Below are 13,460 nucleotides of genomic sequence, written 5' to 3'. Positions count from 1 at the left end.
TCGACAAAGACCAATATACTGGGACATCACTGATATTCTCTAATCAACGTCCGGCCATACGTATCGCATCCCCTTTTATTCCATTTCGCCCCGGGTGTCGAACACATTTTCGATGCCACACAGAAAATCAATATACTCTCTCGTCCGGCCCCAGCACAACGACAAGCCCGTCAAAATTCTACGTCCCTCGCGCAGGATTTTTTGAGGGCCCTTAGGCCCGCAAATATCCCCAACTCCACTAATGTACGCCCGCATAACGGCCGGACGTCCGGAACGGACAAAGAGTTGGACCATTTCGTCGTCGTTGGGTCGATCTAGTCGTATAAACGCAGGATTGGGAAGGTCGTCCGGGGATGTTGGCAGGTCCGGGGGCTCTGGATGGCTCATCGTGGTACTACTGCCTACGCCGCCTTGCGAGTCAAGGAATATTGATGGAGAGTGCTCCGCGGATAGGCTTTCGCTACGGCCTCTCCCATATTCCGCGTCCTGCGGGGAGCGACTCCGGGGTAGCGCCCGGGCAGTGTATGAACTATAGGCCCAAAGTGTTAGAGTCGCCATGAAGACGGATAGCGGTTCGTAGAAGGCATTTCGTTTATAGCGACGGATGTGCCAGAACAAGCATCCGCAGTGGAGCACTGCGAGCCGTGCTTTGTGCTATCAAAACTATCAATATCGACATCCACCCTTCAGGATCATGACTAGTAGGGGCAGAGAGAGAACCACTCACCTCGTCTCTTTGCGCCCAATGGATGACTTCTTTTCCAGCCTCGACATAATCCATTTGAAGTGCAGCCGCAGAAGTGGCATCTGGGCTTTGCGCAATCCTTACCAACAATTGAGACAGCGTACGAATACTCTCATGCGGCGTCAGCAACACCACCCGAGAAAAGTGCAAATGCAGCACGGCTGGATGCTCCGCGCCAGCGAGCTTTGCGATGGTGGCATTAGCGTCCCAGTGCAGAACGTCGACGCAATCCAGGGCCGCGTTTCGCCAGCTCGAGAGGGTACCTTTCTGCTCGGCTTCGCGGTTGCAACTTTGGATTACTTCTTCGTCTTTTCGGCGCCCACCAGCACACGGAACCCAAGAGCTTAGAGGCCGATTTGAAAAAGAATTGATACGGGAAATTTCCTGGTAGATTCCGTGAAGAAGGATAATGTGTGAAAACTCGCCAAGATTGGATTGAACATGCTTATGCACGAACAATTGCCTGATTGCATCAGGAAGTGCAGGATTGCCTGATAAAGCACCAATCAGCTTAGAATTATCGCCAGGTGAGGTTTGAGATACACCATACGTCTCGAAACTATCGCCTTCGCATGCCACGTTTCGAAATCTCGCGCTTCCCATAAGTCGTCGAGAGGGAGGTCGCACTTCGCAGAGTCCAGAGATATAAGAGATTCCTGCCCAAAATGGTACGATCGCATGCTGTCCAGAAGCTATTCTCCTCGCGATATTTGATGTTAGCCGACGATCGAGTTTAACTAACCTTATTCTTATCCTGTTGTTGTGGTTTATCATACCCAGATCGAATACCCTAGCCGGCGCCTCGCCTCTTCATCGAGCCAGTCTCTCCAGCGCTGCTTGGACGGCGTATCGGTAATAGCGGGTAGCTCGCCACGGCCCGACCGGCTTAGAAGAGATAAGTCCAAGGCCTTTTCCACTAGGTCCCCGTGCCGGACCCTCGCGATTTCGTGAAGCTCTCTGGAACCGTAATACAGCATACCGATTTGGCTAATAACCATGGTTTGAGCCAACAGTAGACTTACAGCGGGATCGCAATTACGGCAGAATTCTGTCTCTAAGATAAGCCCACGGCGAACGAATTCGTGTAGCGGAACGATGCAGCTGGAAAGCTCTGTTGTCTCCGTATACTGCGAACCGACGGCGCAGACAGCTAGAGCGAGGAGCCAATAGTCGTTTATATCGACATGATCCCTGTGAATGATTGGGATAATTGGGTTGAAGTACTGGAAAAACAGCTGAGCGAAAAGATTGAGGAATTCCATACTGGGGAAACTCGTCGCGCGATACGGCGGAAAGACGCCGTGAAAGACGCCTCTGTCATCCAAACAGAGCTGATCGAAACGAGATCGAGCTGTTTCATACGTCTCAACACTTAGTTCACTTGAGTGCGGGGGAAGGAAAAGCTGAGTATATGTAATATGGGAAAGATCTGTGAATCCAACATCGAGGGCTATCTCATCAACTGCCGACTGTGTATCGCTTATTTTGGAGAGGGGAGTTGCGCCGATGATGTTAACCGTTTCGATCCTCGGCCGAGCAGTACAAGGAACCCGGGCGCCGTCGGAGCTGGACGTATACAGACAAGAAGTTTCGCTAACAGAACCAAGTGACACACCAGAAGAAGGGGATATGGTGATTGCCGTTGAGGGGGAGGTTGATTCCTCGCTTGCCGTCCGTAAGCTGCTGGCATTGTGATCGTAGTTGGCCGCTGGGCGGTCAGGCCGAGCGTCGGGCTTACCGCTAATCGATAGAAAGGTTCCCAGTTGATGGGATTCAAGCTGATAAGGAGAATCATGTGGCCTACTTGTACAGTCGAATCCTATATGATCGGAAAACCATCCGGAGAACTCCGTATTGAAAGCCGGTATCGAGGTGAAGTCCAATTCCAAGGATTCATCTGATAATAGCCAGTTGATCGAGGCTTCCGGTGACGGCGCGCTTCCGAAATTGTTAGGGCCGAGATACAGGGAGACAGTGTTGGGGGGGCCACCTTCGGGACTAGTGGGCAGCTCGGTTGGGGTAGGTGTGACTTGGGTAGCCTGGAAACCAGCGGGAAACGCCTGCATGTGGCTCGAAAATGGAGCCTCGGGTGTTGTAGGGGATTGAGCAGCATCTCCAGTAGTTTCTCCGCTACGAGTCAAGTGTAATGTCCCATCTTGGCCTAAGAACTGACTAGTGGAGGAAGCCTGCGAGTTTCGCCGGCGACTTCGTTGACCGATGCTGGGGTAAAGGCATTGAAGGCGGCGCTGGGAGCATCTAATGCAAGGCTCTGTTTTCGAGCATCTCTCTCGGGCCTGAGCACATGCAATACAAGCTCGTGCAGCCCGACGGCCCGTGGCTGCGTGTGTAGCTAAGTGACGGGTGAGGACGTCGCTACGATAGGTAGCAGCGGGGTGAACTGGTCAGGACATGTTCGTTTCCTAGATAACAGAATCTCTGCATTACTCAGGCGGCGCTTACCTTCGAGAGAACCCTTTGGAACATGTCGGACAAGTAAAGCGTGTCAGACCTTCATGCCCTTGCTGATGCCTCTTGAGGTGCCCTAGATGCTTAAAGCTGCGTGAACACCTCGAGCAACGATGGTCATCGGTACTCATTGCGGGAGAAAAGAGTTAGTACTCCGCCACATGCTGTAAGAAATCAGCCTACATATATATCACTAGATTCCAGATTTCAGATTCCTCTTTTTGCCCCGCTGGGAAGCCGAAAGACGGAGCAGGAGATGAGGTTCGAAGATGTAATCTCCAGGCAGCATCACTGGGAGACGAGTAATTGTTTTTGTTGCTGTCACGGTCCTCGGTCACGCACCCTCCCTACGGACTCAGCCCAAGCGACCCAATGAGACGCGTTGTCCATTTCTCTTTTTCTTCTCCATCTTGCTGTAAGGGGGTGCGGGGGAGACAAAGTCAGATGATGTATTACTCCTCATTACTACTCTAGAAGTCTGGGGTATAATTAGAGCAGCTAGAGCCCTTTCCCGATTGGAATTAGCGCTCCTCTCCTGATCTAGACCATATTTGGAACAGGTTTCCCTCGGTTGGAGGAGCATCTATGAGTGGGGCTCCATTCGGAGAGTTGAGACAAGTTCAGTATTGCGAATACAGGATGCCGCATGCCAGGCTTGATAGGATCTCAGGATTCTAATTCCATCGCGATTTCAAACCCCTTCCACAGGGCTTTTAATGATGCCCTGTTGTACGTACGTACGTATTAAGCAATACAGACTATTTCCTCAACAGACCCACTCTCATCTGGCCCTTTCCGCCTCGGTTAGCCCTCAGATAGTAGGGCACAAACACCAGCTTCCTCTCCCTGCCCAGCTGCTCAGAGTTGAAGCATGCACAACCGGGGCCCACGGAAGGACTTGGTTCCTCGATTCCTTCACGCCGCCAGCCCACAGTGGTCAATTTGACGTACGACTCCTGATGTCCCTCCAAGACTGTCTGCTCCTCCTCGATGGCGGAGTCTGCCGAGATAACGACATCCTTAAAGTGGTTTGTTTCATATGGATTGTCGAAATCCTCCACGCAGTAAACGATGGGTCCTTTTGCCAGGGCCAGCGTACGTTGGCCGGTGTAAGGATGGGGCGTGATGTACCTAGGCGAAAAACCACCGATAGTAATCGAGAAATTCGGATGCGAGGATGTGTACGAAGGCGGCAGTACGAGGTAGCCATTCTCCACCTTGTGCCCGGAAAAAGATGGCGTCAGCTGTGAGATGTTAGCCCATCGTCCCTTAATACCTACTCAGAGAACAAGACTTACGGTAAAATTTCCCTCAGCCCACCCTGGAATCCTTAACCGGACCGTAGTAGATACGGACAATGGCGCCTGAAGTTGAAAGAGAATGTTACCCTCCCAGGGCCAGTTACTCTTTTGCTCCAAGGTAATGCTGTTGCCACCCTCCCCAGCGTCAAAAGTGCACTTTGCCCAAGTATATAGGTGGACATTGATGAAAGCATCGCCCTCGCCACAACCAAAGTCCCAAACATACCCACCGAGGCTGCCGAAAAGCCTCAGCAGGTTCGGGGGACAACAGGCACACCAAAACCAGTCACAGCGCTGGCTAGGATGGCGATCTGAGCTAGCCAGTTGGTTGACATATGTGAAGGCCTTACCTTGAAGGTCCATGGCCGTCATCACTCCGTTGTATAGGCAGAGTTCCATGACATCGGCGTACTTGGAGTTGAGGTCTCGCTGCAAAAGTCGCTCGGCGAGCATCATGACCCCTATGGAAGCACAGGTTTCCGCGTAGCAACCCCCTTCGTCCGTTCCTTGCGGAAGGAAATAGTCAACTCCGAACCCCTCCCACTGCTCGATGGCGCCGATCCCTCCGGTCAGATACATTTTCTTCTGAACCATGTTATCCCACAATCTACCGACAGCCTCTGCCCACTTCTCAGGCTCGCTAAACTCGCCTCCGGGCTTGTGAATACAAAGGAGGTCCGCAACGGCCGTTAATAAGTACATGGCTCTAACAGCATGACCCTCGACAGACTTTTGCTGTAGAATGGGTTCGTGGGCTTGGTTGTACCAGTGGCTCCCGGCTTTGGTGTAATGGTTCGGTCTCAGCCAAGGAGAGTCGCCTCGTTGCTTTTCCTCCCAATCGAAATAGTTCATGCCGTCCTGCCCACGAGGGTTACCCCTCTCCTCAATAAAGTAGCGAGCGAGTTCATAGGCGTCGTCATGTCCCGTAACGCTGTATAGGCGTAAGAGGGCAAGCTCGATTTCCGGATGCCCTGGATATCCGTGCTTCTGGTCCTTGCTAGGTCCGAAAGTCGACCGTATCAAGTTGACGTACTTGTTGATGGGCTCAAGGAGTAAATCATTCTTGTAGTATTGATGATGCGCCAGGGCCGCTTCAATCAAATGTCCCGCGTTGTACCTTCAATGAGCACGGCATGGATGGTTCAGCAGCGGTGTCCAGACGATTCAAGTCTCCCACAAAAGGGGAGTATGACATGGTACACTTACAACTCATGCATGTCCCTGAGATTGGTCCATCTGTCATTGGGCGCGACGACGGTGAAATGAACGTTAAGATATCCGTCCTCCTGCTGGGCGCTTCTAATATCGTTGACGAGCTCCTGAACTGCGGAGTCGATTTCAGCATCGTATTCCTCGAACAAGAAATAGCATGCGCCTTCGATCCATTTGGCGACGTCGCTATCCCAAAACAGGTTTGTGGGTACCGGCCATGTCAAGGGGAAGTCCTCGTCGTACGCAGGGTGCCACTTGAGCTTAAAGCAATGGTAGCGGCCGGTAGTGCGTAATTGCTCAAGTTGCGTCCTCAGAGTATTGCCACGTATCGTTGATCTCTTGTTCCTGAGCAGTGACGGCCCATGGAATGTCGTGTGGCGGAACAAGATCTGCGGGTTGGACATGGTTGACAAGCTGAGTACCAGTGCTACTGAGCGGTAGGCATTGACCCGGATAGTACAAGGATCACCAAGGCACAAAACGCGTGGAAATGAGAGGACGAGGAAAAGATAATAAGAACGCAATTGGGATGACGCTAGTCTGTGTCCGTAAGAATATGGGGTGATGTGGGATGCCCGGAGCCGAACGAGAATATTGACGTGAGTTTGTCGTTAGGGGTTCTGGTGTTAATTGGATCAATATTATGTGAGATAGCCTTGGTGTTTCGACGAGAGGTAATGCTGACGGTTACTGACAGGCGCGGCTATTAAGCCCTTGTAAATATTGGCAACCCTTGCCGGAGTGCCGGAGCTGAAGTGGGATAGGATGGGTCTGTCCCACCGGAGCTGGAATTGGTGTCAGCACACCTTCGCAATTTCGAAGAGCAACCCCATGGGGAAGGTTGGCGCTAGACTGGGCGTCCCCACGTTAGGCATGCTGCAGATTCCCCAATCCCATCGATTGGCTATCCCACCGGAACCGGAAACTGCCATTCCACTCTACTGTTTCCCCGGCTTCGAGTGGTGTCAGTCCAGGGTGTCAGTCAGAGTATCTTGTTGCCATCAAAGTGAACCAGAACCTGTTTATATATCCTGAGACTACTCCACGTACAGAAATGACTGCTCCTCCGTAATCTTTTCTCGCACAAAGTATTCGTCAATCACCGATTGCCAACATGGGTCTCCTACAGGTGAGACGTACCCCCTTCGTGTTCCGTTGCGAACTCCACTTCCCTCCCTTCTTTTCTCCATCAAAAACTGATCAATTCGGGACCATCTGGCTTTTCTAGACGTTTCTTCCGGAGCAAGACCGCTTCGCAGCTCTGCTACTATATGGGATGATCTTTGCAACCTGCTTTAACGGATATGATGCGGGAATTATGACCGTTATCCTAGCGGATGAGCAGTTCAACGAATACTACAACGTCGACGATGTGAAGACTGGAGTGATCGCCACGGTTCCCTGGGCTACAACAGGCGAGTTATTGAGTTGATAGCCACCTGTGCATTACTCCGTGATGGCCTTATGCTAACCGACTTCAACCTCAAAGGTTTGGCCCAACTGTTCGTCGGAGGCACTCTGGCGAATTATCTGGGTAGGCTTTGGGCGCTACGTGTGTCTATCCTAGTCATGGTTATCGGCGTTGTCGTCCAGACCGTCCCAAACACGTATGGTGTACTTATCCTCGGACGCCTCTTGACGGGATTGGGCTTCGGGTGCATATATATAGCCGCAAGTCTGTATCGTGAGTGACGTCGGCTCCCGTCTGTCAAGGCGTGTAATACTACTCGGGTGTCCGTGTGTCACTAATGGTTTGGCGACTTTCAGTTGCCGAATGCTCCCCTCGGACTCTACGAGGTAGCTTCGTCGGCACCGTCAACCAGTTTGGATACCAGCTCGGTACTTTGATTGCTTTCTGGACCGGATATGGCATGTCCTTCCACAAGTCACCATATAACATTGCGTGGCGGGTATCGAACGTGATACAGATTCCGATCGGCCTGACCTTTTTCGTACTGTCGTTTTGGTATCCCGAATCGCCCCGGTGGCTGTACGACAAATACCCTGATGTCCCCGAACGGAGCCTCTCGTCACTCTGTAAGCTTCGATCCGGTTCCGCGACGTCTGAACATGTCCAGCAGGAATTCCACGAACTGGTGGCCTCCCACGAATACCGTAAGAGGTTCAAGACTGGCTACCGTGCCATTTTCTCGTCCAAAGGCATGAGGAAACGGCTCGCATACGGTCTTTTTGCTACAGCACTCCAGTAGGTCACTCACCCATGAGTCGTAATAGTCAATTTCTTCGGCGATTGAAGCGCCGGACCTAACGACATATTCCAGACAAGCCGGCGGTATAGCTGCTCTTACGATGTACGCTGCTATTGTAAGTCCCTTGGTGCTGTTGTTTAAAAAAAATTCCTTTCTATAAACGAAGTTGACCGATTTATCTTTCTTTCTGCAATCCAGATATATAAAAGTCTCGGTTGGGATCAGGGATCTGAAGCTCTTGTCATAAATGGCGTCCAGGCGGTTATTCAGCTCTTCATTGTTCTAATCAACACCTTCACCGTCGACCGGTACGGACGAAAGAAACTCTTGATGGCCGGGTTCTCTATCCAAGCTCTCGCACTTCTCGTCATGTCATGTCTCACAACCGCCTTTCCCAACAACGACAACAAGGCGGCGGCCGTCGCTGAAGTAGTGTGTCTCTTCATCGTCGGGATGACGTATTGTTGGTCTAACGGACCCATCGCCCCGGCTGTGGCTTCGGAGATTTTCCCCCAAGAAGTCCGAGACAAGGCATTTGGAGTGTCGCTGCTCGGTCAAACGGTGTGCCTGCTCGCTCTGACACAACCCTGGCCGAGATTCAACAATCAGGTTGGGGGCAAGAGCTACTGGCTGCTCTTCAGTTTGAATGTACTTTGTCTGGTACGGAATGATAGAAGCGTCCTTTTTCTCTTGGGCCGGTATCAACTTCGACTAACGGTAGATAAACAGGTTGCTGTCTTTTTCATCCTCCCAGAGACCAAGGGCATTTCCCTTGAGCGAATGGATAAGATATTTGGCGAGGTGGACGCTGTAGCGGCCGGAGAGGACGAGGAAAAGAGCGGCAAAATTGAGGCACCGACGTTCTCACACAATGAACAGGCACATGGGGATGTGGGAAATCTGGAGACTAAGGAGTAAAACGCCTGATTCATTGAAATATTCGAATAATGTTGTATATATCTGTAGCTACGACACGAAGTAGAAAGCGCGACTTAGGGTCGATGATAAGCGAAAGATATGACACCTATGCACACCCCTAGTTACGGCTATATGACTGAAGCTAAGACAAACGCGATAATATATACCAACTCTGGCTTGTAGCTCCATCCCAGCTCAGCGGGTCAGCCATGAGGTCGGTGATAAGTGGTAGCGCGGCCAAATTTTATGGCGACTCGATCAGGCGTTAAGTAGGCCCACCCAAATGTGTTTTATCCCCATATACCCGAAAGGTTGTGCTACACTAAGACTGAAATTAGGACCAGGACGAGAGGTCGGTTTTACCTGTCTGGAAGAGCCTTCCAGGCTATTTCCCCAATCGGGAAGCTGGTGTGTGATGAGAGGGACTGTTGCGGAGCTCTAATCAGAAACAGCTTGCCACATCTGAGAACCCACCACCATTATACAGTCAATGCCATAGACGTTTGTACAGGCCATCGTGTCTGACGTTTCGGTCTTATTCGTTAGCTCATCAACAGTGTCACGGGAACTGCCGTCGGTTAAAGGACTCTAAGACATCCTCTACAGCTGCAAATCTCGTTTTCCGCTTGCTGTCACATCCCTACTTGAGGGACTCTCCGTGCGTACTAGGTAGACACTGCATCAAATTTGGTCCTATTACTCCGAACTTATGCACGCCGAAACCGCATGTATTGCTCAGGCCAAATCACCCAGAGGCTTATACTACAGCAGAGTAAGCGATGCAGCAGGGAACTCATATCTATGGCTTGAGGGCTACGTGATCCTGTCCTTCGAAATCCCTGTATCCCTTTCCAATACGCTCTTGCCCGTAACCTTGCGCACCTCGACTTTTGCACTGGCTAGAATCCCCTTCAGCTGCACCTCAATCCCCCTATCCTCTGTGATATTTACAATGGCTAATGAATGATTTTATTATCTCCTAGTGCAGTACTAATATCTAGCTAAGGAGTCTCCATAGTGCCCTAATTCTAGGCTGGGTTTGTCTAGAAACCTATTTGGCCGGGCAATGAGGTGTAAAGCCTTACTTCGCAAGCGCCATCGCGTATAGACCCCGACATCCAATAGCTTGGTTGGAAGACGGGACATTTCCCGCCTCTTGCAACCTTTGTGGTGTTCCGAGCAGCTTTTGAGCCATTTTTCGATAGTGCCAATGCAAGATTCTAAGCGCATATCGAGTTCCATTGGACGGTGGCTGATGTATTGAGACGCTATATCATCTAAAAGAGAGTCGAATGTTCAATTTTTTTTTGGTCGAAAGTTAGAGATCAAAACACCTGCCAAACAGTGTGACTGGGATAGCTCCCATATTTCCGGACTATCATACCTGCTTCGGTGTAGACAGTGAACTGGTTCAGGAGGGCATAACCCCTGTAATACGGTTCACTAGGGGTCGTCAACGACAGTTCCCTAATGTCATGCAGCGTCGCCGATGTCGCATAGAGATAGACTACGGGATCTTCGGAAACTACTCTTTCCGAGACTCTCTCGTTGAATGCATCGATGCTTGCCCAGACGATGAGTCGTAATTTGCACATTATCTCTCCGCGCTTGCCAAGGCAAAGGCGAACAGGGCGCGCCCCGAGGCTAGAGCCTGTATAGACTGGATGGAGGATGCGATGCTACTGCAACCCTTGCAGAGAGATGCCCGTGTAATGAGATCGAAGGTATCCATACTGCTTCGTACTTTGCTACACGTTGCAGTTGACGGAGGCATTCTGGCATTTTCATACGAGGTAGTCCTCACGACCAAACGAGGCGCCAAATATTTTCTAACTCGGTTGGATAAATGCGGGGTGGTACGCCATCGGCTTGGCCAACTAGGATTACTGGGTTGGAAGAGAGCAAATGAAGACGAGTGTCTGGTCTTGTTTATATATTCGGCTAAGTGTAAAATTTCAGTCTTTCTATGAGGCCATCCTTCAACAATTCAAAGTATTCTGAAGGTCAGTCATGATATTGGTAATGGTGACGGAGTGGCTGGCTGATACCAACACCCGGCTCTTGATGAGTCTGCGACCATAGTCGGCGTGAAAGACACTCTCCTGAGTCGCAGTTTTATCCAGGCCAATGTCGAAAATGCAAATATCGCACATGGAATATGGGGAGTGCTTTTCAAGGTCCAACGGTCACCTCCTCAACGGGACAGCGGCGATGGCTGCAATGCAGCTACCGAGTCATTTAGCAAAAGTCCCTCCCCATCACACTGCGCTAGCCGACGCCGATACGCGAGTAAGCTGACGCCATGCAGTAGGACTAGGACCTAATATCGGCGGTCTTGCATAGATTTATATTATTCGCCCTCGTGAACTGGAGCTCTTTTCTTTTTCTGCTGGATTTTTGACCTGCTTCCGGCACGCCAGATAAGTGACTCCAGCCTCTTCCGACCGGACATTCCAAATTTATTCAGAGGTGCATCTATCTGTATATTCTCTCTCATTGCCAGCTAGCACCAGAAAGGACTCGACGTCTCTCAATTTGGCGAAGATGAAGCTGCTCGCTATTGTTGAGGGACTCGTACTCTTACGCGGCGTCATTGCAGGTTCCGTTCCTCGAGTCCGAGATACCACGAACGATGTGACGTACGAAGGCCTCTTGCGGCATGGAATCGAAGTCTTCCTGAATATTCCCTACGGCGAAGATACTGGCGGCCGAAATAGATTCAAACCGCCCCAACGACATGTCCCCGCTCGGGGAAGCACGGTTAAAGCCCAAGCTTACGGACCGTCTTGTCCACAGCCGCTAGGCCCGGGCTTCGTGCCAGTCGTGCTTGGAGAAATCACCAAAGTCTCTGAGAATTGCCTGAATCTCAACGTCGCCCGGCCCAAAGGGACGCGGGCAAAAGATCGGCTGCCCGTCATGGTCTGGATCCACGGTGGTGGCTTCTGGACTGGAGGGAATAACGAGCCCACTACCGCCCCGGATGGGCTGGTGCTGGAATCTGTCGAGAATGGGCTGCCCGTTATCCATGTCGCGATTAATTATCGCCTAGGCTGTAAGAAGCCCCCCCGTTATGCTCCCATATCGACATGTCATATTAACTTGCTTGCAGTCTTTGGTTTCGCGCAGTCAGATGCTCTGGAGGCGGAGGGCTCAGAGAATGCAGGCCTGAGAGACCAACGACTTGCATTTGAATGGGTGAGAGACAATATCCGTCACTTTGGAGGAGACCCAGAAAGGATAACCATTTTCGGTCAATCATCTGGAGGTACGTGCTCAGTGTCCCGACAGCATCACGTCTGGGATTTCCTGACGATCAATTTTTATTAGGCCTAGCCGTTGGGTTACACCTTCTCGCATATGGTGCAAGAAAAGCCAGTTCCCTTCCAGCGAGCCATTTGCGAAAGCCAAGCGCTTGAACCTGGAATCACCGGTACCTTTACGATCGATGCCATGCAAGCCCTCGTCGACTACGTCGGATGTAACCGCTCAGCTCTGAATAGCGTAGAGACCGTCGAGTGCCTCCGGACTTTCGACACGGAACCTCTGCTCAACGCATCTATCGCTACCAAGTTTGACGATCTCGCCCACAACATCGGAGATATCTGGCTCCCCGTGGTTGATGGTGACTTCCTCCCCGCCGCGCCCTCGAAACTCATCAGAGGCGGCCGCTTCGCCAAGGTACCGACGATGATCGGGTGGACTGACGGCGATATCAACCTCTTCGTGGACTTTAACCTAAAGACCGCGAAGGAAATGCACGATTTGATTGCGTCGTACATTCCGGACGTCGCCAGCGAAAACATTGACGCGCTTCTGTCACTTTATCCCGCCTCAGATTTCGCGGCCCAAGAGACCAAATCGCTTTCTGCTGAATTCTTCCGTTCGTCAAGAATAATCAGGGACATCATCATGGTCTGCTGGTACGCTGAACATCTTGTAAAATACGGGAACGACGAGGTATATCTCTACGACTGGAACCAGACCATTTTGGAACCACTCCTAGAGGCCGTCGTGGGAGCTCCGGGACTTGGACCAGTCCACACGGCCGAATTTGCCTACATATTTGGAAACTTATCCGCCTATGACGTGCCGGGTCTTCCATTCGAACCGACCCAAGAGGATTACGCCTTGGCCAAGCGTGCCTCGAGGTCATGGTCGACGTTTGCGAATCTAGGCAGACCTATTCTTAAAAAGCCCGACACGCTCAAAGGTTTCGGACCCGCATTGCCGAACAAGCGTGACGTGTACGTATTTGTCGCTGGGGGACCGAACGAGGGCCTCTCAGCGATTGATGGGCGACATTCTTCTCCTGCTCTACGAGCGCAGAAGTTGAGGGAGAGATGTGAGTTTATAAACTCGCTGGAAATGATTGAGCAGCTGGAGTTCTAGTTAAACAGGATCAAGTTAAAACTAATCAAGGCATTGGGGGTTTGGGGGGACGGAGTAGTTGAACTTCCGTTATTTCTAGAAGTTCGCTGAAGTCGCCAGAGGAAGAGGGCCGGGGATTGGATGATGTATTTCTAACTCTGCAGGTGCTGGGGTCAATGACCCGACGATCGTCATCGATGCATCACGGAACCGCAGAATACAGTATCGCCATCAACGTGT

At 51.3% G+C, this 13,460-nt stretch overlaps 3 protein-coding genes across 3 annotated transcripts; 2 read left to right on the top strand and 1 right to left on the bottom strand.

Moving 5' to 3' along the window:
- Window positions 1-3,969: 3,969 nt before the first annotated feature.
- SAPIO_CDS1965 (uncharacterized protein) lies at window positions 3,970-6,128 on the bottom strand (the record flags this gene model as incomplete). Its single annotated transcript, XM_016785113.1, has 3 exons — window positions 3,970-4,455; window positions 4,510-5,629; window positions 5,719-6,128. The coding sequence occupies 3 exons, from the start codon at window positions 6,126-6,128 to the stop codon at window positions 3,970-3,972; spliced, it is 2,016 nt and encodes a 671-aa protein (XP_016645410.1).
- Window positions 6,129-6,838: 710 nt separating this feature from the next.
- Window positions 6,839-8,852, top strand: SAPIO_CDS1964 (uncharacterized protein; the record flags this gene model as incomplete). Its single annotated transcript, XM_016785112.1, has 7 exons — window positions 6,839-6,853; window positions 6,953-7,151; window positions 7,214-7,276; window positions 7,492-7,930; window positions 8,007-8,049; window positions 8,133-8,582; window positions 8,664-8,852. The coding sequence occupies 7 exons, from the start codon at window positions 6,839-6,841 to the stop codon at window positions 8,850-8,852; spliced, it is 1,398 nt and encodes a 465-aa protein (XP_016645409.1).
- Window positions 8,853-11,396: 2,544 nt separating this feature from the next.
- SAPIO_CDS1963 (Uncharacterized protein) lies at window positions 11,397-13,241 on the top strand (the record flags this gene model as incomplete). The annotated part of the gene is made up of 3 exons (XM_016785111.1): window positions 11,397-11,904; window positions 11,962-12,117; window positions 12,220-13,241. The coding sequence occupies 3 exons, from the start codon at window positions 11,397-11,399 to the stop codon at window positions 13,239-13,241; spliced, it is 1,686 nt and encodes a 561-aa protein (XP_016645408.1).
- Between the last annotated feature and the right edge of the window lie 219 nt (window positions 13,242-13,460).

This window comes from Scedosporium apiospermum, assembly GCF_000732125.1.
Source record: "Scedosporium apiospermum strain IHEM 14462 chromosome Unknown SEQ_SAPIO_0077, whole genome shotgun sequence".
NCBI lineage: Eukaryota > Fungi > Ascomycota > Sordariomycetes > Microascales > Microascaceae > Scedosporium > Scedosporium apiospermum.
The sequence above is the reverse complement of the archived record's forward strand: the minus strand, read 5'-3'. Positions and strand labels throughout refer to the sequence as shown.